General features: G+C 42.3%; 1 protein-coding gene and 1 long non-coding RNA gene across 2 annotated transcripts in view; one reads left to right on the top strand and one right to left on the bottom strand.

Moving 5' to 3' along the window:
* LOC144608726 (otoancorin-like) overlaps positions 1 to 18,905 on the top strand; it is a 77,576-nt gene extending 58,671 nt beyond the window's left edge. Inside the window, exons 16-25 of the mRNA XM_078426757.1 lie at positions 28 to 221; positions 329 to 422; positions 2,095 to 2,239; positions 3,312 to 3,493; positions 7,976 to 8,128; positions 9,565 to 9,713; positions 11,269 to 11,408; positions 11,896 to 11,993; positions 13,115 to 13,256; positions 16,498 to 18,905. Coding sequence (XP_078282883.1) covers positions 28 to 221; positions 329 to 422; positions 2,095 to 2,239; positions 3,312 to 3,493; positions 7,976 to 8,128; positions 9,565 to 9,713; positions 11,269 to 11,408; positions 11,896 to 11,993; positions 13,115 to 13,256; positions 16,498 to 16,568 — 1,368 coding nt within the window. The 3' untranslated portion in view covers positions 16,569 to 18,905. The remainder of the gene's footprint in view (positions 1 to 27; positions 222 to 328; positions 423 to 2,094; positions 2,240 to 3,311; positions 3,494 to 7,975; positions 8,129 to 9,564; positions 9,714 to 11,268; positions 11,409 to 11,895; positions 11,994 to 13,114; positions 13,257 to 16,497) is intronic.
* The window catches only part of LOC144608728 (uncharacterized), a 127,202-nt gene that overhangs the window by 77,321 nt on the left and 23,387 nt on the right, over positions 1 to 26,494 (bottom strand). The window contains exon 2 of the long non-coding RNA XR_013549230.1: positions 11,874 to 12,017. This is a non-coding gene — a long non-coding RNA (uncharacterized LOC144608728). The remainder of the gene's footprint in view (positions 1 to 11,873; positions 12,018 to 26,494) is intronic.

The raw sequence follows: 26,494 nt of genomic DNA, 5'->3' as shown, positions 1-26,494 counted from the left end.
TGATTTTATTTTCTTGTTTGTTAACAGAATCTGACTGCTTCCTCATTGACTGAAGACCAAGGTACCAGCTTGGGATCCTTAGTCTGTGAATTCAATGCTAAAGAAATTAAAACCTTGAATAAAACTGTCTTCCTTGCACTAATTCCTCAACTCCGTGAATGTGGGCGGTTCACTAAAGAGCAACAAAGAGCTCTCAGAGAAATGATCGTGTTAGCCTTTCCGTAAGCAAAATTATTTTCTTAGTTTGTTAAGATATTGTTAGAGTTTGCCAAGCTATTTGTTCGTGATCACTTTGAGTGTGATGCCAATATACTTTTTTTAAATCTAGGCCTCTCTCAGACTGGACAGTGGATGAATTGATTCTGTTGGATGTCTTGCTGACGGTTCTAACACACAATGATTTTAAATCCATCCCCAGTAATGTGAGTAGGCTCTACTACTGGCCTCGCCATAATTAAATGACACCTAAAACCTATATGGTACATATAGCCACATGTATTGAGTGCAAAGATCTTAAGTATCAAGTGTCAAACAAGTTCCAAGAAGCTCCCAGGGGCAGCATGGTGGTGCAGAGGTAGAGTTGCCGCCTTACAGCGCCAGAGACCTGGGTTCGATCCCGACTATGGGTGCTTGTCTGTACGGAGTTTGTACGTTCTCCCCGTGACTTGCGTGGGTTTTCTCCGAGTTCTTCGGTTTCCTCCCACACTCCAAAGACGTACAGGTTTGTGGGTTAATTGGCTTGGTATAATTATAAATTGTCCCTAGTGTGTCGAGGAGAGTGTTAGTCTGCAGAGAGTGCTGTCGGCGCGGACTCGGTGGGCCGAAGGGCCTGTTTCCGTGCTGTATTGCTAAGCTAAACTAAACTAAAGTGTGAAAAGCCAAATGTGATTACAGCCCTAGACTGTTGAATCACCGGGAATGGGTTTGAGTGGGAAAGATAGACCAGCCATGATTGAATGGTGGAGTGGACTTGATGGGCCGAATGGCCTAACTCTGCTCCTAGAACTTATGAAACGTCCCCCCTTGGCCAGGATGACATCTATGTCAGCAGGGAGAAGAGCCATTCACATGTGTCGAGTCCAACGATGAGAACATTTGAGAAAATGTATCATTGGTTCTCAAACTTGTGATCTGAAAACAATATTTTGTAATTCTATAATGATTTTAGTGTAGAGAGAGAGATTCCAAGATACAAACTCAAACAAAAGAAGAAAGAAAAACAGATAGCAAACCATTAAAATTAAAAGCACAAAAAAAAACCCAATAGCTTGTTCAAACACATGCCAATCGTACGGGTGAGAAGGGCATTGTGGTCTCACACATGGTAAAGGTACCTATCATTGAAAAAGAGTCAGGAAATGGTGTGTAGTTTTGTAATAAAGGTTCTACTATCCATGACATTTCCTGAAAATATAAGAGAGCTTCGGACTTATATTATGAAAGGATGCATCAGATAGCATCATCGAGTTTCCTCCTTGACTAATATATGGAATTGTTGTTGCTGCAATTCCCTGACTCTTCTCAGCCTTGTTTTATTTTGTTTGTTTCTTACTTACTAAAATTAGTGCAGCGTTTTCCACATAATCTAACCAAAGATTTATGAAGATTCCACATTACATGGACATTTTTATAATTGATTGAAAGATACAGCATGGAAACAGTCCCTTTGGCCCACTGAGTGCACGCTCACCATGGATCCATCCACATTATGTTGTCCCATTTACACATCCACTCCCTATACATTTGCGACCATTTACAGAGGCCATCTAACCTACTAACCTACATACCTTTGGAACGGGGGGAAACCAGGGCACCTGGAGGAAGCCCACGCAGTCGCAGGGAAAAACATTCAATCTACACACAGACAGCACCCGAGGTCAAGATGGAACCTGGGTCTCTGGTGCTGCGAGCCATCAGCTTCTCCAGCATTCTCCCTGAATATCTTACAGGCTTTATCTATTTTCTAATGATGTCCAGTCATTGTATCCACATGACTGTGATATTTTTGTAATATGTAATATTTTGAGGTGCAGTCAATTATCAATTATTTATTGTAATATGCATTTTAATTGTAATTGTTTGCATTTTCCCAAGGATGACATCAAAATAGCTCTTGAGCAAATCCTTTCTTCTCACAAGCCTGGTCTTGATAAGTGGATCAATTCCTCTTCACTTTATTGGAAGTTCTTCGATATCCTGACTAAGAAAACAGCGTCTAACCGGAAAAAACGGGCATCAGGTGTGTATCACGTTGTGAGCAGAAACTTCATGGAGAAGGACAGCAAGGAAGCACCAGTTTCGATTTAGTTGCAGCATGGAAACAGGATATTTGGTCCGCGCCGACCAGCTCGGGGCAACTCTCTGATCCAAGCAGCATTCTGGTGAACCTCTTCCGCACTCTCTCCAAAGCCTCTACATTTTGCCTGCAATGGAGCAATCAGAACTGCATGCAATACTCCAAATGCGGCTTAATTAAAGTTCAATAGAGATCAACTCCTCGATATGTTTCTATTTCCCAGTCTCTGCTGTTACAGTGAGTTAAAAAGCCCCAGCATATTAATTAGAAGCAGAGTCGCCACAGTATATGTGCAACTCACTGAAGAATGTTCAAATCACTAAATCCTTTGGAGAGGAAACCCACCACCCTCATTACCTGGCTTACACATGGCTCCAGCTGTCAATTAAAGATGGGCAACAAATGCTGGCCTTTCTATCAACACCCAGGCCCCAAATTGATGCCCAGACAGATACTTAGGGGGACATTGTCTCCCTTTGAACATACTTATGGAATCTCTGAATAGTCTATTTTACTTTAGCTTCCAAGGATATCGTGTGTGTTCTTTTTGCTCTCCTGACCTATGCCTTAAATGGATGCAAAGGAAGATTAGGGTTCTATTTTGTGGTGCTCTATGCATTGTCAAACAAGCCTACATTTCATCATATCATTATATACATACAGCCAGAAACAGGCCTTTTCGGCCCTCCAAGTCCGTGCCGCCCAGCGATCCCCGTACATTAACACTATCCTACACCCACTAGGGACAATTTTTACATTTACCCAGCCAATTAACCTACATACCTGTACGTCTTTGGAGAAATAAGCCATAACAAACCACCTCTACAATGCCTTGAGAACTTGCCTTGTACCTGACTTCTGGTGAAGCTGATGGTTAGATGCTGGGTCAATGTGTCTGAGATCCTGCTTTACATTTTCAAGAATTGAGAATTTAGTATAGGATATTTTCAGAAAAAAGAATCCTGCAAGGTTGGTTACTGTCTTCTTTCTCTAACTGTATTTATTTGACTTCCAGACTGTACAGTGACCCCAACCTTAATGCAAATTGAAGCTCTCCGTGAAGCAAACAGTATGTGGAATGTGGAGCAGTTGGGTTGCATTTCAGTTGAAGACTTTATAAATTCTCTGGACACACTGACTGAGGTCACAAGCTTCAGCACTGAACAGCTGAAAGCTTTAAAAGCAAAGGCCATGCAGGTGCGTAATTGGATAATCCACAGGTCTTGGTTGGATGTCCTAGGTTGGATCTACATGATAATTGTGAAGATATTTGGAAGGCCTTGGCCACATGGAGTCCTACAGTGTGGAAACTAGCCCTGCTGCCCAACTCTTCCATGCTGATCAAGATGTCCCATCTACACTCATTCCACCTGCCTGCATTTGGCCCATATCCCTCTAAACATTTCCCAGCCATTTACTTGTCCAATTGTTTTCTGAATGTTGTTATATCATATCATATCATATATATACAGCCGGAAACAGGCCTTTTCGGCCCACCAAGTCCGTGCCGCCCAGCGATCCCCGTACATTAACATTATCCTACACCCACTAGGGACAATTTTTACATTTACCCAGCCAATTAACCTACATACCTGTACGTCTTTGGAGTGTGGGAGGAAACCGAAGATCTCGGAGAAAACCCACGCAGGTCACGGGGAGAACGTACAAACTCCTTACAGTGCAGCACCCGTAGTCAGGGTCGAACCTGAGTCTCCGGCGCTGCATTCGCTGTAAAGCAGCAACTCTACCGCTGCGCTACCGTGCCGCCTCAACTACCTCCTCTGGCAGCTCCATCACCCTCTGTGTGAAAAAGCTACCCCTTAGCTTCCTATTAAATCTTTCCCCTCTCACCTTAAACCTGTGTCCTCTGGTTCTTGATCCCTCCACCCTGAGAAAAAGATTCTTTGCACTCACCCCGTTAATTCCCCTCACGGTTTTAACCAACTGCACAAATACATGACTTGTCATCTGTGCCAATGTGGGTTTTTATGAATTTGAAGGCCACCTTGGTGGAAATGGGATAGTCTTTTCATCAAAATGGTGCCAACAGTGAGAGAAAACTCGGACACATGAACTCACTATCACATACTTGGACTTTGTGTCCCCTTCTTTTAAAATTATCATCTTCAAGCATGGCTTAGTGTCATCTTTGAACACCAGGTCTTCCACAAAAAGTAAATCAAAAGCACGGGTTCTGAAGCCCAGAAAGGCTCCAGTGCAGAAAGAGTGATCGAGGATTCCTGATGCTGTTGCAAATTCCAAAGCTCTGCCAACATAAATGCACCTCCTCAATCAACTCACTTACTTATGTGACAAACACAACAGTTACTATTCTCGTATCTCACCAAGGCTGAAGCCATCAATCAGGTTATACACATTCTGCCCTACTTCAGTTAACATCTACCTTTTCCCACTGAATAATCCTGGACAGAAAATGAAAGAGAAATTGTCAATTCCGTGCCTTTCAGATGGCATTTTTATGAGAGTTGCTGAGATATTAAAGCAGTTCAGAGTGACAAGAGGAGATAGAAATGAATAATGAGGTGCCGATGCAGTTTAGAGCAGAAAACATCAATGAAGCGACTGAAAAAATAACTGGTAGCCCTGGGCAATAATTTGTAGCTAATTGAGTATGTGATTTAGATTGGCTATTAAGTTTGTAAGTCTGATTATGATGATATAAAACGATTGCTGCAATAAAGCAACCTGATTTGAATGGCAATGGGGGTAGTTTTATAAAAAAATCACAGAGATCAGTGTCAGTCGATGAGAACCTCCCTTTTTGTACCAAAGGTGCTTGTTTTAAAAATGAGGCTAATTTAACGCTATATAACTAATTGTACTTTTATCAAAAAGAAAAGCACAGTCAATACTCTAATATTTCTTATGATGGAATAGATGATAGCATGTTAATTAAAGTATGAGGCATGAGACAAGAATTTAATTCAAATTCCTACTGTGTAGTTCATCACAATTCCAATGAGTGAATTCAGGAGACTCATTTCACCATTTATTTTGTATTATGTCAGGCGAGCTCAGTGCAGAGAAACTCATGGACAGGAACATAGGAAAAAAGAAGAGGCTATTCACTCCTTTAATCTGTCCCACCATTTCATTAGTTCACATGTACCTTGGATTTATATTTCTTGGTACCCCTATCCAATTTTTAAAAACCTGCTGGATGTCAATGCCGAATGACCTACTTAATCAACATTGACGTTGTGTTTTTGGGAGGGAGTTCCGTGTTTGCAGACTTCTTTGGGTGAGAAAGTCCTTTCAATTTGAGAATGTACTTTATTTTTTCTCTTTCGAATAGCCTTGATCTAATGTCGAGTGCGTTCAATTCTTTTGAAATTACCAAAACCAGATGAAATATTATCTTCATACCTGATCTGAGTAATATTTGAATTTTGAATGCCTCAGTCCAATCACCAATCAACTTACCAAATGGAAACATGACTGAATTTATAACTCTCTTCATCAATTAGCAAGTTTAGTTTTGGTAACTGAGGTTTGGCTGAAGTTGAGCCAATACAGTATATCCTTCCTATGGCACAGGAAACACCCATTCCTCCCCTCCCCTTCTACTTACATTCTTTCCTCTAGCGTCACAATTTGCAACTCTTCAATCATTTTGTCTCACAACCTCTGTCTGTTCATCACTAGCCTTTGTCTGCGTAACAAAAAACCCATCACCTGTATCAACCTATTACCTGTCAGGCTTTGTCCTGCCACTCCTCTCTTCCAGCTTTCTTTCTCGCCCACCACAAACAGTCTGAAGAAGGCTCCCGACCCAAAACGTCACCTATCCATCTTTTCCAGAGATGCTGCCTGACCTGCTGAGTTGCTCCAGCACTTTTTTCTCTTTTTGTGAAGACCAGCATCTGCAGTTCCTTGTATCCAACTATGTGTTGATTTGTATGTACTCTGTAAAACTGCCTATTGTAAAAATTGAGCGGCACGGTGGCGCAGCGGTAGAGTTGCTGCCTTACAGCACCAGAACCCGGATTCGATCCCGACTATGGGTGCTGTCTGTACGGAGTTTGTACGCTCTCCCCATGACCTGTGTAGGTTTTCTCCAAGATCTTTGATTTCCTCCCACACTCCAAAGATGGACAGGTTTGTAGGTTAATTGGCATGATATAAATGTAAATTATCCCTACTGACTGTAGGATAGTGTCAATGTGTGAGGATTGTTGGTTGGTACAGACTCGGTGAGCCAAAGGGTTTGTTTCCACACTGTATCTCTAAACTAAAACGAAACAAAAATGTATTAATATGAACTGCAGTAGTGGAGTGGTTATAGGACTGGAGAATCCTGAATTAATGAAGTGGAGAGAGTTCAAATCCCACCGTGGTAGCCAGGTAATTTAAATTCAGTTAATTAAGTAAATCTGGAATAGAAAGAGAGCATCAGGAGTGGTGATTATGAAAGTACTGATTGCCATAAATACCCATTTGATTTTACGATGACCTTTCCAGAAAGAAATGTGCCATCTTACCCAGTAGAGCAATTACACCTTGGGTCTTAGGAACTGCATTAGGTAATAGAAATGTGCACTTTAACAAAAGTATGATGCATTATGCAGTGAAATAGTGCTGTTGAAAAAGGGAGAAGAATGTTGTGAAATTTATCTGTGACAGTGGAGAATATAAAGGGGTTAATGAATTGCAAACCTGCTTCACAATAAATAGAAGCAAATGTAAGTCATTTAAGAGAGTCAAGAGTGCTATATATACCGCCATTGGAACATTGGCATTCTCACTGCAGCAGCGTAACATCCCATACATACTGATACATTTAATAAACAAGAAAAATCAAGAGATAAATAACCATAATACTAGTGCAAAAAAAAAGGAAGATCATAGTGCAACCAAAGACATAGTCCACAGAAGTTCATTGTTGCTGAGGGTGGTGTGATGTAATGTTCAAGAGCCTGATGGTTGGTGTCTAGTTATTCTTGAAACTGGCTGTTCATTCATGGTAACTAAGTCTGATCTTTCAACTCATTTGTCACTTCCCTGTGCAAACCCCATATCACTTGATTTCCCCATATATCCAAAAATGTTGTCTCTTACCTTGAATATAATCAGCAGCTGAGCTCCATGGCTCTCTTGATCCGTGCAGTAAAGATTTTTACAAAAGACTCTCCAAATCTCTCCAAAGACTTGATAGATGCAAGTAACTGCATATTATGGTTTACAAATAAAGACACAAAGTGCTGGATAACTCAATGGGTCAGGCAGCATCAGGTCAGCATCAAGCACTTTGTGTCCTCCAAAGATTTGATGTCTTCCGCATAAAGATATTCCTTATTTTCAATCCCGAATGGCCACCGTCTTATTTTGAACTTTCTTATTGTGGACGAGAATAAAGCTCGCCAAATCTATCCGCTAATCTCTTAAGAATGTGTATGTTCCAGTGAATGATCATTTCTCATTCTTCTAAACTCAAGAGAATATAGAAATAAAAACAGAAAATGCTGGAAACATTCCGTGTATCAGGCAGCTGCTGTGGAAAGAAAGTGTTGATGATCAGTCTGAAGAAGGGTCTCGACCCGAAACATCACCCATTCCTTCTCTCCTGAGATGCTGCCTGACCCGCTGAGTTACTCCAGCATTTTGTGTCTACCTTCCTTCTGTTGTGTTTATAAATACTTCTGACTCTTGTTTCTTCAGGCCTATGGCATGAATATCAGCAGTGAACAGCTTGCTTCACTGGAGAAGATCACACTTGGATTTAGTGATGAGGAAGTCAAGAAATATTTCACTGACCCCGACATTGATACCATCGGTGCAATCTCAAATTACATGGAGTGGGCCAAGAGTGAGGTTAGTGTCATCTTCTCATTCTTCATTCGTCACTTTGGTCATGGAATTTTAATGTTTTCTTTTGGACAACGGCCATATTTAGAAATAACACAGAGTTGCAATCTGAATTTAAATTGGTCAGAAACATAGGAACATAGAAAATAGGTGCAGGAGTAGGTCATTTGGCCCTTCAAGCCAACTCAAGCCATTCAATATGATCATGGCTGATCATCCAAAATCAATAGCCCATTCCTGCTTTCTCCCCATATCCCCTGATTCTGTTAGCCCTAAGAGCTATATCTAATTCTCTCTTGAAAACATTCAGTGAATTGGCCTCCACTGCTTTCTGTGGCAGAGAATTCCACAGATTAACAACTCCCTGGGTGAAAAAGGTTTTTCCTCATCTCAGTCCTAAATGGCCTGCCCCTTATTCTTAATTGCAATGGGAAAGGTTAAAAGTAATGAACCTCGTTACATGTTTTGCTTTGGTTACTAACGAGCAACAGACAACATAATTTTTTCAATGTTACTCAACCAAAACAAATTACCAAAAGACACTGCTGTTGAGATCAGGGAAATTTGGGTCTTAGTTGCCTCTGGGCTAAGATGCTGCATTGGAACCCTCCACCTGTTATAGATCATGCCTGATATTATCCCATTCTTTTGCAAAAGGGGGAAAAAAAATAATTTGGTGGGATCCACAGTCACTCGTTACTCCAAGAATACACCCGCAAAGTTCAGAGGCATATCGTGCAGGGATATATCTGGGTAAAATTGGTTTAAGAGGAGAAATTGAGTGATCAGGTGTGCTTATTAAACATCAACCTTCACTGCCATGAAGGGGAAGGTACCTGCCATCCATGGTTAGTGAAGTAAAGGGCAGTAAACTGAAACAAATTAAGCCCCACTCCCACTTTCCTGCAACTTAAATCTAACTTCACTGTGTCCTGATGAAAGGTCATTGACCTCAAACATTACACCAGCCTTATTTCCCTCTGCATGATCTGTACTTCCAGCATTAACTGGGCTATTTTATTTAGGGCCCATTCAAAATACTGATGACTTTGTTATCAGCGAGAGTCCATTTTTTTTAGAATTACAAACAAATGTAAAAATTGAATAAGGGGTAGGCGATTTAGGACTGAGACGAGGAAAAACTTTTTCACTCAGAGTTGTGAATCAATGGAATTCTCTGCCACGGCAGGCAGTGGAGGCCAATTCACTGGATGTTTTCAAGGGAGAGTTAGATATAGCTAATGGAAAATGGGGAAAAAGCAGGAACAGGGTAATAATTTTAGCTGATCAGCCATGGTCATATTGAATGGCGGTGCTGGCTCGATGGGCCGAATGGCCTCTTCCTGCAATTATTTTCTATGTTTCTATGTCCTGTTTATAGGTTTGTATTCAAAGTCTTAGATGAATGGAGTGATGATTTACAGAGCTTTTATTTCTTTCAGTTTTCCTCACGGGCCAACACAATTGTGAAGAACTTTGTGAGTGGTCGTGCATACAGTAATCTCAGCAGCACGGAACTGGTTGGACTGGGTTACTTCATTTGCACCATTAGTCCAGATCAGATCAAGACCATTTCCATTCCGGCCTACAGGTAAAAACAACTCCACAACCACCAGCCCTCTGAGCTAGTCATTAAATGTATTAACAATAAATCTGCTTGAGTATTAGATACATGGATCAGACTCCCACCGAAGCGTTCAGTGTGACGTTAGGGATTTTTTTAGTTAAAAGAGCTGTTTGCCTATTGTCAGTTTGAAAGTTGAATGAACGAATGAATGAATGAATAAGTTTATTGGCCAAGTATGTGCATATACAAGGAATGTGCCTTGGCGCTCTGCTCACAAATGACAACACAAACATACAGTTGTTGGAGGAAGTGCAGGGTACTTTCAATCAGGATCAAATCTGATCAATTTTGATGCAATTAACAGCAGAAAATAAACCATCTAATCTGCAGAAAATATAAATACATGAGCAAGAAGCAGGCTTTTTAGCCCCCTTGAGTCTAATCTATCACATAAAGAGATGATGACCAATCTACCGTTCCTTTAGACAATAGACAATAGGTGCAGGAGGAGGCCATTCGGCCCTTCGAGCCACTGTGATCATGGCTGATCATTCTCAATCAGTACCCCGTTCCTGCCTTCTCCCCATACCCCCTGACTCCGCTATCCTTAAGAGCTCTATCTAGCTCTCTCTTGAATGCATTCAGAGAATTGGCCTCCACTGCATTCTGAGGCAGAGAATTCCACAGATTCACAACTCTCTGACTGAAAAAGTTTTTCCTCATCTCAGTTCTAAATGGCCTACCCCTTATTCTTAAACTGTTGCCCAGTTGATCTCCCACATCAGTTGATTCCTTGACTTTCAAAATTATTTAAAATCTTGGGTCTTAAAGATATTCAACAACTTCTTTGCTATAATGTTTAGGATTACTTCACCACGATTGTGGTAGTGATTTAATTGCTCAGTTCATTGTCATCTTCTCAAGATTGTCATCTTCTCAAGATTCAAGATTCAAGATTCAATTTATTGTCACACGTACCAATTAAGGTACAGTGAAGTTTGAATTACCTGGGCAGCAAGGAGACAATAATGTAGAGACATCAGTTGTGAAGAAGGGTCCTGACCTGAAAACATACCTGTCCATGTTCTCCAGGGATGCTGCCTGACCCGCTGAGTTCCTGTAGCACTTTGTGATGTTTTTAAAGACTTCTAAGTCCCATGAGAGAATGAAATAGCACAGACCTCCTTGGATACAAACTACAATGAAATTCAGAGCCGACTTTCTGCTTCACCAGTGTATCTCTGTGCTAGATGATTCAGTGTTACAAGACCAGTTATATTAGTACAGAACTGAATTAGTCGCAAGAATGGCACCCAGCTCCAGCGTTTTTATACTCTAGACCATCGTAAATAAATGAGAAAAGTTTTTTAAAAAGAAAAATGTTTTAAGATTAATGGAACTCATTAATTTCATTTGCACATTCACATCACACCAATGAAATTATGTGTTGGATTTATTTATATTTTTAGAATTGCCGAGCGTAGGTTTTGCTTAACTACTTCCCTTAATGAAAATCATCTGTATCGACCGTGGCAGACAAAAACATACTCTCACAGATTGTTTTTCTTGTATTCCACAGATTTGCAGCCAGGGATATTGGGAACAAAATGTGTCCGAAAGTAGAGACACTCACTGCTTTGAAGGTCAAAGCAGTCGAGGCATTTTCCAATATAAAAAGCTGGACTGGGGCACAGCTACAGGAGATAGGAATTGTAGCAGGTAATAACTATGTCAAAGATGATATGGTTAATTATAAAGAAATGGAGTGTTTGGTCCAACAGTTCCTTTTCCATGAGCTCCACCCTCTGACAAGTAAATGTTTCTGATCAGCCTTACTGATCCAACTCAGACATCCTCAAAGCCATTTTTCTATCTTCCACCTTTCCAGTTTAATCTTCAGTACTGACAGTTCCTGTCGCTTCCACTAACTATGGACATTAATTCTACGGCCTCGTACCTCTTGTTCACTGGAGCTTCACTTTTGGCCAGGGAGTAATTTCAGAGAACTGGCAGGAACGATTAAGCTTCCAGCACTCCAGTAAAAGTTAGCTGGGGAATTAGTCGATAGATAGCTTCCCTACCTCACAAAACAAGTGACCCATCATTCTATGAACTGTGGAAGTGGGTAAGCTGCAGCACTGCAAAAATACTGAAAGTAATTGAATTATCAGATCATGAGCAAACCTTGTTCCTCTTCTCTTCGTAGCTGGGTTGACTGCAGAAGAAGTACCCAAGCTGAACCCATCTGCTGTTTCGTTCCTGACACCAGGCGCTGTCTCCGACTTCCCTCCTAAAGTTTTTTCGGCAAGTATCTTCATCATATCCTTTCTATGGGAAACGGGATAATTGAAAAATTTAAACAAATAGGAAGTGTGTGACAATGTGACTGTCTCTAATCAAGGTTGAGAAACACTTTACTTTTAGTTGCTTTGAAACACACTGGGATCTATTTTATGGAACTGACTGGCAGGTTAGTCGACCATTGAGGTATGGGAGAGACCCGACCATTTCAAGATCTTGGGCCTTGATGAAATCATGGAGTTGAGTTGTGGAGTAGCAAGTGGACATCCTGGACGACTCAATGTTTGAGGCCTCAAGACAGTCCGGGACAACCACATGAAAGTGAACTTGTGTGGGAAGGAGTTACAAATTGCGTGATTTATTTTCTTTTGCTAGGGTTCCTTGGTTCCATTGACCAGGGAAATACCGATGGCCCTCATTTTGCCAATTCCAACCCAATAACCATCTAAAATGGCATCCAAGATCCCATTTACCTCTTAATGTAATGGCAGAAACCAATAAAACTTAGCGAGATTAATAGGTCGCCAATTCACGAATGCACAATTTTTACCTTCGCTGAGGTGAAATTTCTGTCCTTTTATTTATAAATAGAAGTATTCTTAGAGATGCCATCGTACGGTGTTGCCTGCCATTTTTTTGTCTATTATGATATAGGGGACCTCTTAATTCACCACCCACTCCACTCCACCTCTAAAGCCATTGATCCCCACCTCTTCCCAAAGAACTAAGGTAGTGCTGTTGCAATGAAGAAAAAAATGCATAGGGCGGTAATGAAGAAACATGCAGTCAATCCTTTCCTCAAAGTGTTTTTCCATATGTTCCACCTAAATTAATGAAATAAATCAAGTGCAGGAAATCTTATCTCACTGGGTCTTTTCTTTGGTTGGCAATGACAAAGGTACCCAGGCTTTTCCACAAAGTAACAGTAACTGAAACTCTCCTGCTAAGGTGTGAAATAGGTCAAGGTACTGTTCAAGCTTGCATTTTGCAATAGTAATATTTTGCAAGATGTTTATTACAAATGGGGACATATTAGTCCAAAGTTGTCTTTACCAACTCAACTATAGATTGAAAACGTTGCTCTGATTTTACTGATGGAAATGTCTGTTCTCCCAACCAACCAGGCTATGACTTCTGGGCAGTTGAGGAACTTGGGGCCAGAAAATTATGGTGCTGTAACTGAAGCACAGAAAGCAGCGTTGTCAGAGATGCAATTGAATGCCTTGAATGAAAATATTGGCACCACACGAACCACGGGTGGTGCAGGTGAGCACTGGAATATGAATTGTCTCAATGTTTTGAAAAGCTTTTGCATTTGCAAGGAGCAGAGTTTGATTATAAATCCCAATTGGTCTCTTCCCAAAATTGGTCTTTTCTGAACAGCACTGCAATGAAATTATGGACTGAACTTGCATTACTTCTGAGATGAGGTGAAAAAAAGCAAGCCTTCCAACCCTACATTATTTGGTTTAGTTCAGTTTAGAGATACAGTGCGGAAACAGACCCTACAACGCACCAAGAGCGCACCGACCAGTGATCCCCGTACACTAGCATTATCCTACACACACGAGAGACAATTTTCAATTTATACAAGCCATTTTGCCTACAAACCTGTATGTCTTTGGAGTGTGGGAGAAAACCGGAGCTCCCAGAGAAAACAGGTCACGGGAGAACATACAAACTCCATACAGGCAAGCACTCATAGTCAGGATTGAGCCCGGGTGTCTGGCGCTGTAAGGCAGCAACTCTACCGCTGTGCCACCATGCCGCCCACTACGCTGCCTTGCCACCCACTGTTTATCAAAGTAACAATACTCCAAGAGCCTTGTCTGACTAATAGTCCATTCACTTTGCAGCTGTGCCTTTCAGTACAGATTTATGCATTTGTATTTCTTGACAGCCGCTTGTAAATATTGCAGAGTACTAGGATGCTGCAGCAAAGTAGCCATGTTTAAAGAGTTGTCTCTAAATATCAAAACCTTTAAGTGCCTGAGAATGTAAATGGGCAGGATAGATTTGAGTTGAAAGCTAGCATTAGGTAACACTTTGCTCACTGTGCATTTTGATGTCCATGCAGTTCTGGTGGCCATTATGATCGTTAATCCTTCATTAAAATGAATGACTAAAAAGCTTCACGTTATGAATGTTTCATTAAATAAGAGACAGTTTTTTTTTAAAGCTGCACATGCTCTTTAAGGCACTTTGAAGTCTTTGAGTATTCCTTTGAGTGTGTCAGCTGCCCTTAGTCCGAACATATTAATGCACATTTTCTAGACTTCAGTCATCAAGCTCCAGTTGAGGGAAGACGCTTGTGAAGCTAATGTTTGGAAGGCAAGCAGCAAGTTATCATTGATTGTAATGCAGGGATCCAAACAATTTACAGGCCAACCCTTTCTGGGTAAAATGTGGGTTGTAGCGATGCCCCTCGAAAAGCAGAGACAGACTTTGCTTCGTCCTGTTTCTTTAATGAAAATATGCGGAGCTGGAGATGGGATTTCAATCATTGAACTGCCACCTCTGCCCACGCATCTAATGTGATCTGATTGCAATTGAAAGAAAGAGACAAGGCAAGAGCAACTTGTGCTTACTTCACCCATTACTGAGCCATCATTAAAGGAATGCACATGCACATCAGAACTGAACTCAGCCCATGTAAGAAAAGGAAAGCCTTCTTTTTTGAAGTTCAGCCGTTTTTTTCATATGAAATAACAGCTGAATTATGTTGACATTTTATAACAAAACTTTTCATTTTTGTAAATTGCATTGCCGATTTTAAATTCAAAACTGCTTCATTCGTAATATTAAATACAATTGGTAAATGGGGAGAAGGCAGGAACGGGGTACTGATTGAGAATGATCAGCCATGATCACGGCACGGTAGCGCAGCGGTAGAGTTGCTGCTTTACAGCGAATGCAGAGCCGGAGACTCAGGTTCGATCCTGACTACGGGTGCTGCACTGTAAGGAGTTTGTACGTTCTCCCCGTGACCTGCGTGGGTTTTCTCCGAGATCTTCGGTTTCCTCCCACACTCCAAAGACGTACAGGTATGTAGGTTAATTGGCTGGGTAAATGTAAAAATTGTCCCTAGTGGGTGTAGGATAGTGTTAATGTACGGGGATCACTGGGCAGCACGGACTTGGAGGGCCGAAAAGGCCTGTTTCCGGCTGTATATATATGATATGATATATCACATTGAATGGTGGTGCTGGCTCGAAGGGCCGAATGGCCTACTCCTGCACCTATTGTCTATTGTCTATTGTCTACCTTTCCCTATATTCATCCATTCTCTAACAATGTGTCAATGCCACTCATGTTCCCACCTTAAAAAATCAACCCATGAAGCTTTTGAGGGGTTTTACCACAAGGCCCAGCCATCAGTTTACAGTGGCTGCAAGACTCTCCCCTGTGGTCCTTCCCCACAGAGCATTTGCATTGCCCACCACTTTGGCATTGTTATAATGTAAGCCATTAAGTAATCCAACACAAATTAAAGCTTTATTCTTCTAAGGTTGCCATGTCCCACCTTGCTTGTCCTTTCTGCTCACGTTACAATAAAGGTTGATGAATGATTGCAGAATATACATAATTGTTTTGGAATTTGTGCCCAATTGGCATTGCTAAACCGCAATATGATTGCAGCAGTACTTGGCATTGTATCCAAAATGTACATCTTTTGAGCTCAATGGAACTGAATTTTGGAGCAGGACTCTGAATGCTGTCAGTGGCAGGCAACATGCCCACTGCTACAGTACCAACCATGCAATAATTTCCATGCAAAACTATTTTTAGAATTGGAGTTATTAATACTTTGGGGGTTTTTTCCCCCCGAAAAAAATGTGCATAGTGATGTGTAGCAAAGGACTGCAAATGCTGGTTTAAACCAAAGATAGACACAAAATGCTGGAGTAACTCAGCGGGACAGGCAGCATCCCCGGAGAGAAGGAATGGGTGATGTTTCGGGTCGAGACCCTTCTTCAGACTGATGTCAGGGGAGTGGGCGGTACACAGATAAAGTGTAGTCGGAAAGTGTGCATAGAGATGCATTTCCATTGTTTATTTTTTACACTCTTATGTTTTCATGTGACATTTGTAGTGTCATTTTATTTCAGAGCTACTTTTGCTGTGCAAATCTCATCCACAATCTCCACATCGAGTAATAAATGCAATTCTGACAAGTGTTAATATCACAAATTCTCCAAATACCAAACATAAATTAGATCCTCACATTGCAATGATTGTCCACAAGATTAATCTGCCCTTCATACTTGTATAAAGCCATTTACCTTTCCTTGTTTATTTTTAAATTAATATCCCAGTTAGTCGAATGGAAACAGATTGTGGTGGTATCAGGCAGGATAATAAAGTCAGTCACCTTATTTGCAACAAAATGGAAATTGATTGGTCTGGTTTGTTCTGCAAATATTAAGTATTAAAATGTTATTACAGACTAGCCCACGCTTTTCCTTCAAACTTAATGCTCTGGTTTTTTTTTGTTGTTTCCGATCAGGCGCTATTTACTGGAATCCTGTGATCATGTTGACCCTTCTGGTTCTCAGCTTGACCGTGGCACTCCATTAACTTGTGAATTGAAGATACTGGAAAAGTCTCAGTCGCTCGGCAATGCATCAAGAAAAACAACATACAATCACCCATTGAAATTTCAGGTTAAATTTACAAACTGCGAGATAATTGGATCACCTTGAAAAAATGTTGCAGGGCAAGAGATGGAATTTCTCCTGTAATCTACCAAAAATGAAAATATTGAACAGCACAGCCTGTGAGCAACACCGAATTAATTCTAAACGGCTCTGCTCAAACCATGCTGGAAAGGACCTTGGACAAATAAGAAAGAAATGAAAACTATTGAAAGGGAAATGGTGCATTCCAGTTAATGCATTCAACATGCAATATGCAGGATATTTTTTATTTGCAAGTGCATTATAATCAGTGGATATTAAAATAAAAACCTTGTAGTTCATGGTCATTGTTGGACAAAGATTGCATTTAAAATAGGAAATGAATGCTATTTAATCCGTGTGAATTCCTCAACAATTTTTTTATTGCCTGAAGGATTTGAATAACCATTTCTTTCACCCTGATGTTTTTTTCCCCCCACTAATTGGCTAGATGTTTTTATCCTCTCTGTTTTGATTTTTTTTCAAGAGAAAACACAACAGTGTTGTGATGGGGTGGGGATAAAGTTGTGTGTGCTGGGGGAAAGGGAGTGGGTGTGGCTGATGGGGGAAACACTGATGTCTAATCAGAATGTCCAATCTATAATGGACACAAAAAGCTGGAGTAACTCAGCGGGACAGGCGGCATCTCTGGAGAGAAGGAATGGGTGACGTGTCGGGGCGAGACCCTTCTTGATCTGCCGCCTATGTCTACTCTATAGATCGTGCATCTAGAGAAAACCTGGTAGATCACCTGTCCATTGTTACCCTGAATTTTGTGGCAATCTAAAACTATCAGAATGTTTAAAAAAAATAATTATATGAGGTTAGCCTGTGTATGCATGTATGGTGAAGGCGGACTTTCTCCATTGATTAAATGAAAATAAATCTGACCCTTATGAAGCTTGGATTGCGTGATTCAGATAAAAGACGTTTGATAGGCTGACGGGAAAATAAATGTAGATTTAGTAACTTTAGTTCTTCACTCGACCTGCCGACCAAAGAAGTCCAGTCTAACCATTGGCTATGCCACCTGTGTGCCATTTATTCCACTTTAATGTCCAGAGCATTCTCAACAGAATAGAAAATATCATCTATCTTGTGCAGTCTAGCAAGTCCTGTTACCATGAGTAGTAAATGTATGGTGAATTTGTATAATGACATGCTATCTGGTATTTGGCACATATTAGCCTAATTAAAATATCCGGTGAAAACCTCTATCAAAATACCGGACAAAGGATTGATATATAAAACATTTGATGTTCAGTCATCTAGCCACTCACCAACCATCATTATGTTGCCAAATAATGAAAATCCAGATTAATGTTTATACCGTTAATTATAATGCAAAATGACAACATTGATTAGAGCAGATTGCACCAGGATAATCTTTTGTTAAAACAATGTAGACTCTGCTTTCAATGTAGATTTAGGTAAGGAGCACAATTCACAAGTGATTACTTCTAAGGGCTAAATAAATTTGTATATTGATTTTCACTTATGCTGCATTTGTGTTTGCAGAATGTGTTTTATGCCAAGACAGAGGACAATGTTTTCTCTCCGTTATTTTTAAATGGCCTCAGTAGAATGTTTATTTAGTTTGATATTTGTGTTAAAAAAAATGACCAAAGGCCCAGTGTCTGCTCAAAAATGGATTCACATGTTTAAGCCTTCAGTCTGAGGAAGTAATTGTTTACCTTGACCTTTGAAGTAGAGTCACTTTTGGCCTTTTGTCTGCTTAATGCTTTTAGAGAAAAATAATTTCAAAAGACAGGAAAATATTGAATTGGATTTTTCCAGGTCATATATTTTGTGACATCAGGAAAGTATTCAAGCATAGTCACTGAAGACTGTTGGCTACTTTCATCAGTAATAATGATTAGAAAGTGATTGTGGCCAAATGAGAGAATGTTTAAATACAGCATGTGGCCTTAACAAACTGTTTGCATCAAATGCTTGTCGTTCATCTGAATGGATTGGATATACTTCTTTATGCTGATAAATCTGAATAAATGCAGAGGCAAGTTAAATCATATAAAATATAAAGAAAAAAACGATCAGACAAATCCTAACCAGAAAATATTTCAACGTGACCATATTATTTCATATACTTACGCAGAAGTTCTTTATTGTATATGTGCCACTCCTTTGTCATAGTATTGTTTAATAATAATAATTGAGATTAAAAATTCTGTTGACCAAATTATGAGATATTATTGCATAAAATGTTTCAACTATTAATTTCATGGGCCACACACATTGTTTAATGTTTTTATTCAATTGTGATCAAAAGTACATTTGTGTCTTCTAAAAAAATAAAGATTTGGACATGAAGATTATAATTATCCTCTGCTGTAATTATTACTGGTATAACAGTTATTCAATTTGCTTGCTCAATCAATACTGAAGTGACTGTTAATGAATTAGTTCCTCTTGACCTTGTTGCTTTGCTGTTTGTTCATTATTTGCAGGTTTTCTAATTGTCATCCAATTGATTTTGTTTTTTTATTGGATTCTCAGAGATCAAAGTTGTGTTCTTATAAACTTTCAGCCATAATAAAGGCAAGAGCAGTCCGAAGTGCAATTGTGAGATGCCAAGGAAGAAGTGCATTGAAGTTTTGGTAGAATTTGAATGGCTCTGGATGGCATTGTGATGGAGTTCCTGTCTCACAGCACCAGAAACCCGGGTTCAATCCTGACCTCTGGTGCTGTCCGTGTGGAGGTTACACGTTCTTCCTGTGATCGTATGGGTTTCCTCAGGGTGCTCCGGTTTCCTCCCCTATTCCAAAGACGTATGGGTTCGGAGGTTAATTGCCCCTCTGTAAATTGCACCCTAGGATGTAGGATAGAACTGGTGTATGAGCGATCACTGGTCGACCTGGACTCGGTGGGCAGAAGGGCCTGTTTCCACGCTGTATCTCTAAACTAAACTAAACTCTGTGCCGGTTGAAGATTTGGAAAGAGCTGTTGACTTTAAAATGATAGCCCCCTTTTATATCTTTTATCTTTCACTTAAGTTGTTGTTGACAATATGATTATGTGAGTGGGAAGGAGATTGGCAAGAATAAATTATGAATATGAATTAGTAGAATGTGTGGGAGTAGTGTGTTCTGTGTCTGAACATTAGCATGAATTACACAGAGGTTCGGTGAAATACAGTCAGTGAAAGAGAACATAATTATGAATAATTTAAATGGGAGAGTGAACCATTACATCACCACAAATGGATCAAAGAGAAATTTTAGCAGCTGGGACTACAAGCAAGTGATGGTCACCTACGGCTTCTAAAGTGAGAATATCAGATAAATCGGGTGCCTTCCTTGTTGCTGAATGCTTTACCTGCTTTCTCGCACTTTAGATAAAGAAAAGAAAGCTTAAGAGTAAAGCTCGTTATGGAAAATGAAACCACATTCCTTGCAAATCAAAGAAACTGCAGATGCTGAAAATTTGAAAAACAATCCCAAGGAAATCTCTCCACAGATCGGGCAGCATGTGTGGAAAGAGAACAGTGAACATAGAACGGTGCAGCACAGGAGGTATGTAACTGTTAATGTTTCATGCAAAGGAATTTTCAGAATTTTGGAGGAGAGAAAATAAGGTTTTGTTTAGTTTAGGAGAAAACGGAAGATGCTGGTTTAAATCGAAGGTAGACACAAAATGCTGGAGTAAATCAGTGGGACAGGCAGCATCTCTGGAGAGAAGGAATGGGTGACGTTACGGGTCAAGACCCTTTTTCAGACATTTTGTGTCAACCTTTAGTTTAGTTTAGTTAAGAGATACAGTGCACAGACAGGTCCTTTGGCCCACCAAGTCTGCACTGACCAGCGATCCCCACACATCAACACTATCCTACACACAGTTGGGACAATTTACACTTATACCAAGCCAATTAACCTACAAACCTGTACGTCTTTGGAGTGTGGGAGGAAACCGAAGATATCAGAGAAAATCCACGTGGTCACGGAGTTGGATATGTACTCCGTACAGACAGCACCCTTAGTCGGGATCGAACCCGGGTCTCCAGTGCTGCAAGGGCTGTAAGGCAGCAACTCTACCACTGTGCTTCTCAAGCGGCGTGATGCGCACACCTATGGAAGGTAGGGTCTACAAGAGTGTGGAAGACAAGAGAGATTACACATTAAAGGGTTGTCTTATCGAAACGTATAAGATTATTAAGGGGTTGGACACGTTAGAGGCAGGAAACATGTTCCTAATGTTGGGGGAGTCCAGAACAAGGGGCCACAGTTTAAGAATAAGGGGTAGGCCATTTAGAACTGAGATGAGGAAAAACGTTTTCAGTCAGAGAGTTGTGAATCTGTGGAATTCTCTGCCTCAGAAGGCAGTGGAGGCCAATTCTCTGAATGCATTCAAGAGAGAGCTAGATAGAGCTCTTAAGGATAGCGGAGTCAGGGGGTATGGGGAGAAGGCAGGAACGGGGTACTGATTGAGAATGATCAGCCATGATCACATTGAATGGTAGTGCTGGCTCGAAGGGCCGAATGTCCTCCTCCTGCACCTATTGTCTATTGTCTATTGTCAGGACCTGCTGAAAGCAGGTGACAAAAATGTTACTGAGCAACAAAGAATAGCGTTGGAAGAAGTATAAATAGGAGAATGCACAGAAATGTGCAATCACCAGCAGAAGTGAGAAGGGGGAAGGAATTCTGTACGGATAATGGTGAGGCAAGAGAGATGAAGAGCCTCACAGAGGCCTTTTCATTCCTGATCCTCTGAATTCCTCAGGTTTCCTAACAGCTGTGTACTTCAGTAATAATAGCACCATGGTGTTTGGTTTCATCGTCCATCAGCTACCTCTTTCACAGAGCCTCATACTCCTTCATATAAAGGGTCACAGGTTTCATCCTGTATTAGATATTGCTGCAGCACCCGTGAAAAATCCTTAAATCATTTGCAGACATCATTGTCTGTATTCTTTGGTTATAAAACAGAAATTGGAGTAAAATATTTTTCTAGAACATAGAACACGGTAGCGCAGCGGTAGAGTTGCTGTTTTACAGCGAATGCAGCGCCGGAGACTCAGGTTCGATCCTGACTACGGGTGCTGCACTGTAAGGAGTTTGTACGTTCTCCCCGTGACCTGCGTGGGTTTTCTCCGAGATCTTCGGTTTCCTCCCACACTCCAAAGACGTACAGGTATGTAGGTTAATTGGCTGGGTAAATGTAAAAATTGTCCCTAGTGGGTGTAGGATAGTGTTAATGTACGGGGATCACTGGGCGGCATGGACTTGGAGGGCCGAAAAGGCCTGTTTCCGGCTGTAGATATATGATGATATGATATGAACAGGGACAGGCACTTCTGCTCACAATGTCTATGCCGCACATAATGCCATTTTTTTCTCATCCCTTCCTGTTGCAGATGATCCATCTCCCCCTGTTCCCTGCATATCCACGTGCCTATCTGAACGTCTCTTTCACTATTTTCCATGCTTCACCACCTCACCTGGTAGCTCGTTCCATGCATTTACCACTCTCTCCATTAAAAACACTTGTCCCGCAAATTACCTCAATTTACCCCCCTCTCTACATTTCTGTCCACTAATTGGCTCCGTTAACTCTCTCTATGCCTCTCTTCTCCTCAAGGTATTTGCAGTTGGCTGGGACAGTTCTGCAGACACTTGGTACTTTCCATAACTTCCCCCCTGGCCATTATTCTTGTGCATGGCCTGACAGTAAACTGTCAGTACGCTATTCAACCGTGGAGAAGCATCACTACTGAGGCAGCATTTGTCGTCAGTCAATGTCTGCACATGCACGCTGTGGCTGTGATGAGGAATGAAATATCAATGCTGAAGTGGAATGAATGAGTTATTGACTACGTCAGTGGCCATAGAACTCGCATCACATGGATCCTGTTCAACAGAAGGTTTATGTGATGGAACTGTTCCCCACATACACATATCTCTAAATGACTCATACTGCAAACTCCCAAATCAGGTGTATTGCAGCAGATGGTAGAATTGAAGTCATCTAATGCCACACCTTCAATCTTTGTTAATATTAGTATTGCACAAACGCTTTGTATATCAAAAACAGAATAATTGACATCAATATGATACTAGGATTTCATTATAAGAATGCTTCTGGATTCAACCTTACAATATTTGATACCTTATCAAGTAAACAAGTTGACAAATTTTGCACTTGGTTTCCTTCTGATGTTTTTTTTTGGAAGCAGTTCTCTTTAACGAGAAGGTCCAACTCAAGCTGACAGCAAAGGCATTGCAGAAAGGCCCCAAAATACATCTCCTCATCTTTTTATAAAGGGAATTGGAATTTTGCCATGAATTGTCCATCATAGTGTCCAGCAGTTTAAGCTAACTCAAAATAAAGTAAATTTAAACATCCTCCGCTGCTCCAGAACCCCTTTTAGTTTAGTATAGTTTAGAGATACAGCGCAGAAACAGGCCTTTCGGCCCACCGAGTCCGCACCGACCAGCGATCACTGCACACACACACGAGGGACAATTCACAATTTTACCAAGCCAATTAGCTGACAAACCTGTACGTCTTTGGAGTGTGGGAGAATCTTAGCTCCCGGGGAAAACCCAGAAGATCAAGGGGAGAAAGCACAAACTCCATACAGGCAGCACAGAGTTTTCTTAATCGAACCCAGGCGTCTGGCACTATAAGGCAGCAACTCTACCCCTGCACCACCGTCCCGCCCTTGTGAGCTTTAGTTCATGTTCAAACAAGTCCTTCCAGGCATCTTTCAAATTGGAACACACAAGAATAATTTGCATCTGTTTGGTTACTGCTGTAGCAGGTTCAAAAAACATGGTGATTGCTTTTGATACTTAGGGTGACTTAGGCAGAGCATGTCCTTACACCTGTGGGGATAGATTAAGGTATTTGCCTGAGGCATGAAGACTTTGACAATGGGGCTATTTCCAATTATTTAATCCTTGGGCTCCACCATTTCTTTGCCTCACATCCTTCTCACAACTACCCCACCCAAATCCACTAACCTTATTGTAAACAAAACACGTCACCCTTTAAACTGAAGACACATACCAGAAAGCCATTCGTTTCAGTTCAAATTGCATCATTTCAGGTCAATTTATTTGTCTAGGCCTGAAAATGCTTTGTAGCTTGCATCTTCCATAATTAAATGTGTAGGATAAAAAACTGTTGTGATATTGTTGGGACTACTTTGTGTATCCAATAACTACTTTGTATGGCTGTGTATATAAGTGATGGGTGTGATTAGGCGGTCACTCTGGATTCAGGCGGCCTTGGAATAAACAGCCTGGAGTTAAGCTCCACCATGATAACATCTTAAACATGTGTACTCGTGGTCCTTCCAGAGTCACAACAAAGGTACAACAAGTACCGGACCACGAAGTACAACATGGTGGCAGCGGCTTGGTGTTTCGCCTAGGGAGGGAATGAAGCATGCCCGAGCAGAAAAGGTTAAAAAATAAAAAAATTAAAATTTAAAAAAAGAGCCCTGAAGGGAAACAAAACGAAAGAAAAGTTTCCAGCTCGGTACGGGACGTTTGGAGTGCATCCCGACAGGGCCAGTGTGAGTTGGTATAGTTACCTGCTCAGTAGTCGGCGCCGAGTTGCCGACGTGACGCTGCAAGCTGCTGGGGGAGGTACGTGTAGGCTCACGTCGCGCCCCAGCACCTGTGTAGGCCCGAGATTAGAAGCCTGCGACTGCTTCGCGGGGGAGAGACCGGGAGAGCCGACACACACGGAGATGTGCGGTGACCGGGGAAGACCGACACCCATGGAGGTGTGCGGCAACAGGGGAAGACCGGGAGACCGGACACACACGGAGATGTGCGGTGACCGGGGAAGACCGGGAGACCGACACACACGGAGATGTGCGGTGACCGGGGAAGACCGACACCCATGGAGGTATGCGGCAACCGGAGGAGACCGGTAGACCCGACACCCACGGAGGTGTGCGGTGACCGGGGAAGACCGACACCCACGGAGGTGTGCGGCGACCGGTAAGACCGACACCTATGGAGGTGTGCGGTGACCGGGGGAGGCTGACACCCACGGAGGTGTGCGGCAACCGGAGGAGACCGGGAGACCCGACACCCACGGAGGTGTGCGGTGACCGGGGAAGACCGACACCCATGGAGGTGTGCGGCGACCGGTAAGACCGACACCCACGGAGGTGTGCGGCAACCGGGAGAGCCCCGGAGGAGACCGACACCCACGGAGGTGTGCGGCGACCGGAGGGGGTCGGCGACCGGAGGGACCGACCACCCGCGGAGGTGCGGCGGCCGGTAAGGCTGAGGCACTAAATACTCACCCAGGCGCGTCAACCGTAGTCGGGACGGCCCTGGGCCCGAGGCAGCGGCAGCGCGTTGGAATTGCGCGGCAGCTGCCGGGAGCACCTGTGAGTGGAGCCGGGGAGCACCTGTGGGCGGGGCCAGCGGCAGCGCGTTCGAAAAGTTGAGCGACAGCTGCCGGGGAGCACCTGTGGGCGGGGCCAGAGCGCACTGCAGCGGAGGCGCGATCGCACCGCGATTACAGCAGTGCCAGCCCAGCAGTGCCAACCCAGCAGTGGGAACCCAGCAGTGGGAACCCAGCAGTGGGAGCCCAGCAGTGGGAACCCAGCAGTGGGAGCCCAGCAGTGGGAGGCCAGCAGTGCCAGCCCAGCAGTGCCAGCCCAGCCGTGGGAGCCCAGCAGTGCCAACCCAGTAGTGGGAGCCCAGCAGTGGGAGCCCAGCAGTGCCAACCCAGCAGTGGGAGCCCAGCAGTGCCAGCCCAGCAGTGGGAGGCCAGCAGTGGCAGGCAAATCATGGTGGTGGAGCATCTAGAGCCTACACTACGTTTGATCTACACAGCACGTCTTCTTGAGGGGAAGATATGGAACAAAATGAATATTTTGTGTTTAATGACCTGTGTAGTGATCTGTGTAATGAAAGCTTAACGTATTATATTTGATGCTTTTGTATAAATGTATATATCTGTGGAGTGACCACACGGAGTGAGTGACCACACGGAGTGAGTGACCACCCGGAGATGAGTGACCACCCGGAGATGAGTGACCACCCGGAGATGAGTGACCACACGGAGATGAGTGACCACCCGGCGATGAGTGAAATTCTGCAGAGGAGTGACCACCATGATGGCGAAAAAAAGCAATTGTGTTTAATTGTGTTTAGTTGTGTTATTGGTTTTGTTTGCAAAAAGCAATGGTGTTTTGGTTTTGTTTGTTAAATATATTTTAGCCCTCGAATGGTAAAGAAAACAATTTTATATAAGACAAGGGGGATGTTGTAATATATAAGACAAGGGGGATGTTGTGATATTGCTGGGACTACTTTGTGTATCCAAGAACTACTTTGTATGGCTGTGTATATAAGTGATGGGTGTGATTAGGCGGTCACTCTGGATGCAGGTGGCCACGGAATAAACAGCCTGGAGTTGACCTCCAGCAATGTAACCTTTTTACACAAGTGTACTTGTGGTGGTCCTTCCAGAGTCACCAAAGGTACCGGACCACGAAGTACAACAAACTGCAGATGCTGGTTTAAATCGAAGGTAGGCACAAAATGCTGGAGTAACTCAGCGGGACAGGCAGCATCTCTGGAAAGAAGGATGAGACCCTTCTTCAGAGTCTCAAGAAGGATCTCGACCAGAGACGTCACCCATTCCTTCTCTCCAGTGATGCTGTCTGTCCCGCTGAGTTACTCCAGCATTTTGTGTTTACCTTCCATAATTAAATACTGAGTGGAGGAAGACACGAGAGTGGGAGGAAAATGGATCACAATTGCCTGGAGAAAATGTGCTCATTAAAGAAATACAATTACGAGCGATCTCCTTCCAGGTTCCACAGTGAAAAATCAG

Source organism: Rhinoraja longicauda, chromosome 32 (genome assembly GCF_053455715.1).
Source record: "Rhinoraja longicauda isolate Sanriku21f chromosome 32, sRhiLon1.1, whole genome shotgun sequence".
NCBI lineage: Eukaryota > Metazoa > Chordata > Chondrichthyes > Rajiformes > Arhynchobatidae > Rhinoraja > Rhinoraja longicauda.
The sequence above is the reverse complement of the archived record's forward strand: the minus strand, read 5'-3'. Positions and strand labels throughout refer to the sequence as shown.